The 10,929-nt window shown below is 34.4% G+C and overlaps 2 protein-coding genes across 2 annotated transcripts; one reads left to right on the top strand and one right to left on the bottom strand.

Moving 5' to 3' along the window:
• Positions 1 to 433: 433 nt before the first annotated feature.
• Positions 434 to 2,467, top strand: LOC115994949. Its single transcript, XM_031119301.1, has 4 exons — positions 434 to 778; positions 899 to 950; positions 1,036 to 1,103; positions 1,816 to 2,467. The coding sequence occupies exons 1-4, from the start codon at positions 632 to 634 to the stop codon at positions 2,344 to 2,346; spliced, it is 798 nt and encodes a 265-aa protein (XP_030975161.1). The 5' UTR covers positions 434 to 631; the 3' UTR covers positions 2,347 to 2,467.
• A 189-nt stretch (positions 2,468 to 2,656) lies between these two features.
• Positions 2,657 to 9,581, bottom strand: LOC115994948 (pumilio homolog 24). The gene is made up of 17 exons (XM_031119300.1): positions 9,268 to 9,581; positions 8,953 to 9,006; positions 8,504 to 8,565; positions 8,321 to 8,402; positions 8,104 to 8,227; positions 7,894 to 7,977; positions 7,294 to 7,408; positions 6,298 to 6,448; positions 6,062 to 6,175; positions 5,839 to 5,910; positions 4,952 to 5,002; positions 4,807 to 4,857; positions 4,322 to 4,429; positions 4,036 to 4,230; positions 3,711 to 3,785; positions 3,164 to 3,408; positions 2,657 to 3,066 (listed from the first exon to the last, which is right to left on the bottom strand). The coding sequence occupies exons 1-17, from the start codon at positions 9,508 to 9,510 to the stop codon at positions 2,931 to 2,933; spliced, it is 1,962 nt and encodes a 653-aa protein (XP_030975160.1). The 5' UTR covers positions 9,511 to 9,581; the 3' UTR covers positions 2,657 to 2,930.
• Positions 9,582 to 10,929: the final 1,348 nt, after the last annotated feature.

Raw genomic sequence — 10,929 nt, forward strand, 5'->3', positions numbered from 1 at the left:
ATGCTTGAAAACTCAAGTTCCAAAAAAGTTCTACATTACTAAATAAATCTGATCAAATGCGTTTCTCCTAAAATTTACGTCAAATTATGCTATTGCTAATACAGCAACAAGAGTCTTAACTAATCATTAATCAACAAATAACAGCAATCACATTTGTCAATCATAAATGATGATTATTTTCAAGCAAAACAAGAATGGAAGCACATTCATGACCTTTATGACAAATTGACAATTCTGATTTTAATAATTATATTTTAAAGTTTCGGTTTAAATTCAATTAAGGTTTTTAAACTTTAAACAACAATTTGAGGTTAAATTAAAACGGAAAGACCAAATGCTCCTAGACCTTCTCATGTAGCGCCACGTGGCATGATTAACGTTAACTTCTCCTAAGAGCTTTTCACTTGCTCTCTTCTTCATTCCCACCAACTGATCCACTTTTCAAAATTCTATCCCCGCAAAGGTTGCTCTTTTTTCTTAACCGCTCCACCTTGTATTCACTGCATCTCTCTCTTAGGACCAACAAAAAGGCTCTGCCACACACAAATACAAAGCCATTCTTCAATCTTTGCAACCCATTTCACATTTTCTCATTCTCTTCCAATATTTTCTCTCACATTGTTCTCTTCCAATGGCTAGAGTGGGACAAGAATCTGATTTCAAACCCTGTTTAGTCACACAAATTTGCTCCATTTCAACACGTTCCATTGCTTGCACTCATAGACAAGGTTGCAGCCTTGTTAAATCACCTTTCATTGATTGGTATCACATTCTTGGAGTATGTTTTTCTTTTTTGTTTGTGAGCTTTCTTGATGTTATTCTTTAAGCAGTCTCTTCTTTTTTGAGGTTCTTGAATTTGATGATGTAGCATCTTTTTGTTCATGGATTTTATGTATAGGTGGAAGAAAATGCTGGAACAGAAGTTTTGCGCAAGCAATACCATAAGCTTGGTGGGTTGGTTCCATTGATGGACAGTATTTTTTTTCCCATCTGCATTTTGCTTTTCCTGTTTTGTGAGGATTGCTTTTTGTGCAGCTTTGCAACTTCATCCAGATAAGAACAAGCACCCCAAGGCTGAAACTGCTTTCAAGCTTGTCTCAGAGGTTAGATTGGTTCTTTTCCATATCTTTGTCAATCTTGCTAAATTTTTACATGCTTAAAGATTGAAAAAGATTGCTAAACTAGTCGAAATCAAACTAATTAGAATAGGATATTGAGTTAAAGTTAGAACCAGATACAATCATTCATTCATTGTTGCAATTTTTAGACGTAAGTTGACAGAGCTAAAATACTTTCTTTTTTTAATGCTAACGCGGGTGTCTAAGACTCTTAGCATCTTATTGAAATACCGGCATGAGGCATCCCATAAAACCTCCCTAACCACAATAATGAAAATGGACTTTTTAACACATGTGCCTCGTAATTTTATTAACAAGGGTGGTTGACTTTCCTGTGAGAATCATTATTAGGCTAGTTTATAGATAGTGAACTCATGCAATATGGTTGAACTACTAGGAGACAGGGAATTATATCTGGTTGCCCCCACCTGACAGAGTCATAAATAGGAACTATACACCATTCAGTTTGGCAACAGAATTTGTTATGAAAGATCCCACATTGCACCAACAGCATCTGCATGTTAGGTATGATGACTGATGAGTTGATTGTCTTTGTTTGCAATGCATTCATGGTGTCTTGTCATCACACTAAAGCCAACAAAGTTTCTTTTTTTTTTTTGTCTTTTTGTTAATCAGTATTTTCCTTCAGAATTCTCATATTAAACATATTTAAAAAAAAACTCTCCGCACTCTGCAGGCATATACACGTCTCTCTGACAGTGCAAAGAGAAAAGCCTTTGATTTAGAGAGATGGAAATACTTCTGCCTTGAGTGCAATACAATTCCCTATACGGCTAGAACTTCCAGTGCTTCAAAACCCAAGGGGCGGAATCATACAAGCCAGTCAAGGTCTCACAAAATTCTGAGAGGCCTGAACGACATTAGAGAAAGATTCAGAGAGGAGGCCAGGGTGATACAGAACTGTTTGAAGACTACTGCAACATCAAGGAAAGAATCCCCTCTCTTCAATCCACCCGACCATTTATTCCCAAGCAACCAAAAAACCCAAAAGGAATCCCCAGTTTTCAATCCATCAGACTACTCATTCCAAGGAGGCTATCCTCATCTTCGGACCCGACTCTGCAGGAAACCTGAGAACCATTGGTACTTGCAGACAGGGAATGTTATGAATTGTGAAAAAGGAAGCTGGAGGTATGACACCCCAATTTTTGAAGTAAGATCAGAAGCTGCAATTTTTAGAAGCAAATCTGCTTGTGTGCGTTCCTAGTCTTAGGAAAATAGGTGTGATGTTGCCTAGGCAAATATACAATGTATTGTCTAATAAGGATCTTTCAAGTATCCGGTTTTGAATTTTCAAAGTGCCAAAATTTTGACTGACAAACACTTGTTGTAAATCACTTTGTATGTAATTTAAACAACAGAATCTAACACATCTTTCAATATCAACAGGACAGAGAAAACTTTGCAAGGGAAAGTGTCAACGATCAGTAGCTTTTCTTTTCATTGTCAATGTACAGGCATTTTCCCTGCTTTTTAGATTGTTAACTGAGATTCTTTCATCATCAAAACCATAAAGATAATATATGAAAGGACACCCCGTATTCAAATTTTTTTTTTGGTTAAAGTATTCAAAATTTAACTCTGCCTTAAGATACCTCTATCTGTCAAAAATTCTTCCAGGTACTCTTTACATTACATTAAACCATTTCTTTTTGCTAGATAAATAAAGGGAAGGGGGGTTGGTGGGGTTCGAACCCAGTGCCCAACCACCACAAGAGGGTGCTGGAACAATGCCCCAGAATTCATTTCTGCTCCATCAAGTAACAACCTCATCCATCCACCACAGGTGACTTAACCTTCATTTGCTGAATGCTTGGTCTCAGGTATCTTGATAATGCCAGCATCTATCAAGAGCTGCAGCTCTTTCTTTGCCAGTCCACGTACCTTAGAATCAGAGGATTCCAAGAATGCACAAATTACCTTACAGCTGCAATCAAAAGAATAGGACCCAAAAGTTAACATGAGAAGTCATCTCTTTTTATGCTAGGTTAATAAATGAGATTTGAAAGCATGTGTAGCCTAACCTGTGATCTTTGGCCCACAACTCACACTTTCCTTTCAGAGCTTTCTTCCATAAAGTACAAGCAAATGTGGGGCAATCCAAGACAAGTTTTCTAATTGCCCGACTGGAATGGAAATTTTTGAGAACGTGCTCCTCCTCTGATTCTTCTGATGACTTTGCTGCCAGAGATGCTATTTCTGCATGAAGGGTATTCAGCTTGTCATCCAAAGTTGGGTGGAGAATGCCATCAGAGCCTCCTGTTGCAACCTGCACGAATGAATTGGTCCAAGGCAATGATGGGATGGTTAAGTTTTAGAAAGGGCGGCTATATTAAGAATCCACGTGATTTTTGAAGAAAGTGATGCTCACAGCATATAAATTTATTGTGCCTAATTTTCAGGAAAATATATATATAGAGAGAGAGAGAGAGAGCCAGGGAAAGAACGATTGTCCAATAGGACCTGTACAAGTTATCAAACATATATATTAAAGACAAATAGGATTGAGGAAACTTAAACAAAAGTAGAACTCCAATGACATAATAAATCAATAGAAAACAAATTTACTACCTCGTATATGACTTCTTTGCCAAAATTTGATCTAAGTAGTTCTCCTGCACTCTCGATACATATATCAATTAGACCCTGCAAGCATTCCAGCATTGAAGTTACCCACTAACGTTAGTGTTTATCGAGTAGTTAAGCTAACTTTAGATCTACATCATTAGAGGTTAAAATCACATCAATAATGACTAAGATATATGAAGCATTACATGCAATATGTCTTAATTAATTAACAAAATGATTAGAAAAGTAACAATGACACATATTTAAACCAAAAAAGTCAAATAAAAACAAAATGCAAGTAAGGATTCCAGAACGTAAAGTAACAGACCTCAGCAAGACCACTGTTGACCAAAAGCTCCTGCCTCCTTAAGAAAGGATCTTTTTTTCCTCCCTCAACTAGGTGAAGTTCGTCACCAGACGTATTTTCATTGCCCTCCACTTCAGTCACTTCTGTGTCTGTGTCATCTTTGGTATCTGTCTTATTGGATTTTTCATTCTTTGATGATTTTGCTTCTGACTCACCCTGCCAGTGGACAATATTAGTGTTAAATCCAATATAGCTGCATAATCATTCACAGATGGTTCTACAAAAAGGAAAACAGTTTCAAAATCACCTTGGCACTGAGAGAAGGAATAGATAAATTGAGAGAAGTCAGATCATCAGGACTGAAATAGCGTGAACAATTTGGATGAAGTAGCTGCAGTAACGGAAGCCTTCCATTCTAATTACAAATGATCAAGAATCACTTAGTGATACAAATATATAAAGAGTAAAGTTAAAACCAAACAACCATATAAATGGTCAAAAAACATAAGTCAAGTTTTTAGATCAATCTCTAAGTACATTCTACAATTATTTCCAAAAGAAAATTAACATATCCACAAACTACCCGATCCAAGATAAATAAGTCTTGTGCGATAAATAAGAGTCCTGTGCCCACTTCAAGAATCACTATAATTTTTTAACACAAGAAATGGCTATGGGCCACATTTAAATAAATGCTCATTAGACCATCCATATTAGTTGAGAATACCATGTTAGACTATATTTGAAATCATTTTATCAAAACAATTAAAAAAGAGCAAGAAGGGTTTAAACCTTATCAAAAACAAGCTCCTTCAAAATCTTTCGAATCTCGCGAATCACAACCTGTAATCAGGACAGTTTGGTGTCAAATCTCCATTAGAAAATTATATTGCATTAGACATGCACAATTTATAACAAAATTGAAATAAGACCCAACCTTTGTTATAAGCTTCGTGTCATCAACAGTTGAAACAATGCAGACAAGCACCTGAAATCAATGGGAGAGAGTGAAGCTTCCAATAAAAATCTAGCATATATTTGATTAAATATAATGTAAAGAAATTATGACAAACAAGTTAAAGGATAGAAAATTCATTGGAAATACTTGCTGGCAAGGGGTGATCAGATTACTCAGATGATTCCTTTCCAGTGATATTTGAAATTATAAATCTTTTAGCCACTGTTCATAGCATTAGGAACTAAATAGTCCTACTTTGACAATTAGATAAGTAGAGACTAAGAAATCTGAAGGGGAAGGAAAATATATTAAGTTAAAACATGTATCCCTTTTTTCTTGGTCAGTAATTTTGTGCTTGGAGGTCTTGTTTTCTGAAATGGCGTTTTCCAGGAAGTAAGCTGCTAGTTCAACTCTGTAGCATACCAAACTTTACATCATGAACAACCCCTTTTATCAACATATTTTCACTTTCCACACCAATAAATGGATACTTAAAAGTTGCAATCAGAGTAAGTCAAACCATTCTAAATGTGTCTTAAAAGTATTTGAACTTTTCAAGATACTACATATCGGCTATATGACTGTCAATATAATTTCAAAACATGACAACATTTACATCTTGAACATTCTTTTTATAAGTAACTGAAAATTTTATTCAAAAGAAAAGAAAAACATCTCAACCCATAAACTTTGGAAATGGATTTAGCAAGACACCGCAGACTGACAAAAACAATAGTGACTAAATGATATTTTCAATCAAACCTAGGAGATATGAGTCAGAAGACGAAGCATGGAAGCTATACATGTAAATTTTTCTGGAATAATAAAAGTTCAGCTGACAGAACCCTGAAGGTTGAAGTCCTTACCAAACTCCCACCATGATCATGAGCTATCTTGCCTATGAGGCCTTTCATTCCTTTGATGATTTTCTTTCTTTCCTAAAATAAAACACAGAATTGAAGAACAAATCACAAGTCAACAACAATCAAATCTTAAGAGTATGGAAAGATGAATAAATAACAAGATTATTTTCTCTTTCTAACCATTATTAAGATAAAAACTTAAGATTAGTCAACAATAGTGACAAACCTTTGCACTCCCATGCTTGACACAGAGCATTGCAATCCTGGATCCATCCTTGGATTCGATCATCCGAATAAGAAGTGGACTTGACAACTGTTGGATTACATCTGTGGCAGAGGGCTTTCAACAAACTTAAGTTAGAAAACAGGAGAAAAACTACCAGCAGAAGCCAAAAAGGCAGGCAATAAAACTGTCTTAATTTTATTTTTTTTTTAAAGTGCATCTTGAAATTTTGAAAACACCTGATCAGCTATGCTGAAGTACTCCATTAACACCCTGTGTATGATAGAGTGGTCAACTATTCCCTTTTCTAGAATTGGTTGAACAACTTTGTTCATGTGTCGTAAGACTGAAGCTTTCTGTAGGTTTAGTTTCGAAATTACATCTACTAACCTGAAATATAAAAAATTAAAATTAAAATAAAATTATGAAGAAAAAAATACAGCACCAAGACAACCAGCATGATTTTGGAAGAGTCATAGCCTCATAGGTGTCCAAAACTAGGCCAAAAAAAAAACGTAGTGCAAGTGAATCTAGTGTAGTAAAAAGGTAAGCAACTCACACAATCGGTTGCTGGTTGCCAGCTTTCATAAGTGACGATACCTTTCGACCAATTACCCAAAATCCTAGGTAACATCTTCGATTTAAGTACTTCTATATATGCTACAATCCAGAGGGTATACTACTCCAATCCATTATTTGGCAATTCAAATTACCATCCACATGTACTTTTTTAGATGACCCATTAAGTTGTTTAAGCAAATCACAAGATTATCATATCAAATAAATTATATGACTAAAGGTGCATTTTTTTTTATAAGTAATATATGACTAAAGGTACATGCGGATGTTCATTTGAATTGTCATGTACTAGGTTGGCAGGACATTGCTCCAAACCAATTTTTTCCACTAAGATCTACCGTTTTTTTATCTATCACTTTTCTTTCCTATGCACATGTGTGCGTGTGAAAAATTGGATTAGCAACTATCTAGAGATCTGAAAATGTAAATTTTGAAAAGAAACAAGATTGTAGTGCCCAATGTTGAACATGTCACTTTGATGAATATATAGATGCTAGAGAAGGGCACATATTGCAGAAATTTTATTTGAATAAATCATTTTTCTGTCTGATAAATATAATAAAAAAATTCAAAAAAGAAAATGGTAGTAAGAAAACGTAAACCAACACCCTCCCAACAGCAAAGATTGAAGGGAAAAATAAAGACTGAAACTTTACCTGCTCTCTTTCAATGAGACCAGATCCTTGAATAACTGAAGCTCTGCAGAATATAGTTCCATTACAAGCTCCTGCTTTTGTGTTGCATTTGCTAACCCATATGCATGCTCAATAACTGCCAAAAAAAAGTATGCAAATAAGAACTGAAATATTTAGAACCTTAAACGTCTCTAGGGTTTGAGAAAAATGTGGATGACAACCTATACATTGACATAATTATCTAGAATTATGTCAATTGTTTAATAAATAATGCTAGTGCCACAAGAAATTGATGTACATTATGACTATACTTCTACTCCCTCCCCTTTATGGGTCTAAAACTCCCTACATACTAATGTTATCGTTCTATTTAGCAAGGGAAGAGAGAGAAGGTGATGATATCCTTTATTAGTGATCGAGTAATTGCAAAATGAGAATATATATACAATTTAAATCGAGCAAACTTAAGTGATTACAAAGGAGTCAAAAACTGAAAATTGTAAAAAATGACAATCTTTCTAGTTATAACCTTGGCAATTTCCTTCCATTCTTGATAATCCAAGTACTAGGAAGAAAACCCAAGAAAGGAGCATAAATGAAACCAAAATATTTAAAACATACCAATTGATCCAACCTTTTGCCGAAGAAGAGAAGCCACATGCCCATGGAGGGAGGAGATAAACCCTGCCAGCTGTGTTTTGGAGGCTGCAAAAAGAGAGAGAAAGAGAGTAGTTTAACATATGACAAGAAAAACAGAGGTCTTGTGGCAGATAAAACGCAAATGAACCATTCCTGTCCGGTTTCTAAATTGATTTTCAAGCTGGCCCATACCATTGTCTAACATTTTCTTCACCACATGAACTGCATAAGTGTTGCCTGCTAGAGTAAGAAAATGTGGCTGAAGCTCTTCAAATACCGCATCCTTTTCAGCTTGTGAACAGTACTTTACACAAGTCTATGGTAAAAGAAACAGATTAACAACATGCAACTCCAATTAAAAAGGAACTTGAAACTCAATACCATTGCAAAGAAAAAGCCAAAAAGATACCTGCAGAACACGAGAAGAGATATGGGATCCTGCAATTTCTGAAATTTGTCCCCTCATCTTTTGAAGAGCTTCAGTTACCAACCTTAATATAATTGAAACAGAAAACAAAAGGTGAAAAAGATAGATAAAAGACAAAGGAAGATTCACGCTCTTAATATTTGTAAAGTGTAACAAAATACATACTTGGATCTGTCTTCTTTCTTAATATTGCGATGCCTCATCTTTTCCCATAGAGATGAAAGTTCCTATAAAATTGTGAGAGATGAGCTTAGCCAAATTCTGTTACGAAATACTGCAAAAGAAACCCATGCTACAATATGAACTGGATTTTGAACCCACCACATTTGACATAACCCTCCACCCATTCTCGTGGGTAAAGGATATGCCATTCCAGCATTAGAGCTATAGCTCATTGGCCATAAGAACCAAAGTTCAATTCATTGCTATCCTCTATGCTACAACAAAGATTGTATCCATTTAATTGACAAAAACCTCGATATGAGACATTATTAATTCCTACCAGACTAATCTGATTCCATAAAACATTCTTTCTAACTGAATAGGAAATGCATACTGATTACTGTGTGGTTCAACAAATCTATAACAAACATAACCAAGTAAACAATACCCACATGCTCAAGTTCGTAATATGGCTTCCTCTTCTTCTTCCTAGCCTCTGCCAATTCCTGCAATATACAATAACCCCAGAAAAATCAGGACCAAAAAAATAATAATAATAATAAATAAATAAATTAAATCAACCTTTAACAGTCCAAATTCAATTCCAATTCACCAAATTACATCAACATATTGTTTTACAATAACTGAAATTAACAACACTAAAAAATAAACTTCTTTTTTATTCTTTTTCCTCAAATTCTAGTTAATAATAAAAAAAAATTCATGAAAAAACAGAAACCCAAAAAAAAAAAGTGAGAGGGATTGACCTTGGCATTGATACGACGTTCTCGCTTCGACAACGGAGCTTTTTTGACCGTATCGGGTTCCGATTTCTGGAACTTCGGTTTGAAGGGTTTGTCGGAGCGCTTGGTTGCGGTGGGGGGACCCGAACGTTTTGGGGCGGCGAGTTTGGGTCTTTTGGAGGTGGGGCGGTCTGGTGCGTCGGGCTTAGCTGCTGGAACATGCTTTCGCTTATTGGTCTTGTTGCTCTGCTGGTTCTTCGGCGCCATTGGAGACGGGGTGTGTAGCTCTAGCTAGGTCTGGTTGGTTTTACTGTGTGTTGTTTGAGTTTTTGGGGTTTAGGGTTTATTGTTTATACTTTCTTTTTCTTTTTCCTTTTTTTTTTTTTTTGAGTAAACTGTTTATGTAAAGTGTGAGGTTTTTATTTATTTTTTATTTTTTTGGTTATTTTTTTATTTGTATTTTTTTATAGAAAAAACTAACGGAATGTTTTAAAGATATTAGTTTATAAATTATTTTAAAAAAAATTTATAGAAAAAAAGACAACTAATTTTTTTTACAATTTTTTATATTTCTCATAAAAATGATATTAAAACTTTTACAAAATTATTTATTAACAAATAGCTTAAGTTACCTATTAATAAAACACCTTTTTAGAATTAAATTTAATCCTTTAATATTTTTGTCAAATAAATCCTTAAATACACACACACACACATATATATATATATATATTTTTTTTTTCTTTTTTTCTTTTTTTCTTTTTAATCATTCACATTATCAGAATGAGTTAATCCGATCCTTCAGAAGGACCAAATACATTTTTTTATTTATTTTAAAGAGTTTCAATTTGTAACATCCGTTTCTAATAATAGACCAAATACATTTTTTTTAGAGAGTTTCAATCTATGACGTTCACGACTGATGATAGCTTTTTATTATCTGACCAAGACACCAATTTATTTTTAGTGTAGACGGAGATTAAACCCTAGATCTCTTATTCAACCATTAGAGACTTTACTAGTTGAGTTAACTAGAGTCCAACTACATTAAACAAAATGAAGCTGCTTAATAGGGGTGTGCATAGGTCGGGTTAAGGAGATTTTTTAACCCAACCCACCATGGTGGGTCAAAAAAATTCAACCCAACCCATATGGGTCGGGTTGGACAAATTTTTTTTTATTATTATTATTAAATTGAGTAAAAAAAATATAAATATATTAAAAAAAAAACCCAAAGATTAGTATCAATGTAACTCTTTAAAGGCAAACAACGCCAATGACTAAACAACAATAGTAATTTACTAGCGTTTGTGTAAACTAATTGTCTTTAATATAAGATAGAAAGAGCTAGTTATTTTAAAAAAATTTATTAGTTATATAATATATTTTAAATATATGGGTGGGTTAGGTCGGGTGTGGAATTTTATGACCCAAACCCAACCCGACCCGCTATCAAAAAATTTTTTGTAACCCAACCCAACCCACCAAGTCTTAAAAACCGACCTAACCCGACAAGTTGAGTTGGGTCGGTTTTGGCGGGTTGACTACACACCCCTACTGCTTAATTTTTTTTTTTTTTTTAATTTAAATAGTGCTCATCATACAAGAAAATCTACTAAACGAGGTTTCACATGAATGTCTTCAAAAGGTGGTTGTTTGTTAATAGATTTGTAAAAATAATTGAAT

The sequence above is a fragment of the Quercus lobata genome, chromosome 6 (assembly GCF_001633185.2).
Source record: "Quercus lobata isolate SW786 chromosome 6, ValleyOak3.0 Primary Assembly, whole genome shotgun sequence".
Classification (NCBI taxonomy): Eukaryota; Viridiplantae; Streptophyta; class Magnoliopsida; order Fagales; family Fagaceae; genus Quercus; species Quercus lobata.

What these genes read in the sequence shown, in the direction of transcription:
- LOC115994949 (XM_031119301.1), top strand. Translation starts at nt 632, where the DNA reads ATGGCTAGAGTGGGACAAGAATCTGATTTCAAACCCTGTTTAGTCACA. An exon ending in ATTGGTATCACATTCTTGGA is followed by an intron (nt 779 to 898) that starts GTATGTTTTTCT and finishes TTTTATGTATAG; the next exon opens with GTGGAAGAAAATGCTGGAAC. An exon ending in CAAGCAATACCATAAGCTTG is followed by an intron (nt 951 to 1,035) that starts GTGGGTTGGTTC and finishes CTTTTTGTGCAG; the next exon opens with CTTTGCAACTTCATCCAGAT.
- LOC115994948 (XM_031119300.1), bottom strand. Translation starts at nt 9,510, where the DNA reads ATGGCGCCGAAGAACCAGCAGAGCAACAAGACCAATAAGCGAAAGCAT. An exon ending in TCAAGCATGGGAGTGCAAAG is followed by an intron (nt 5,911 to 6,061) that starts GTTTGTCACTAT and finishes GTTTTATTTTAG; the next exon opens with GAAAGAAAGAAAATCATCAA. An exon ending in TTCCTTCTCTCAGTGCCAAG is followed by an intron (nt 4,231 to 4,321) that starts GTGATTTTGAAA and finishes GTCCACTGGCAG; the next exon opens with GGTGAGTCAGAAGCAAAATC.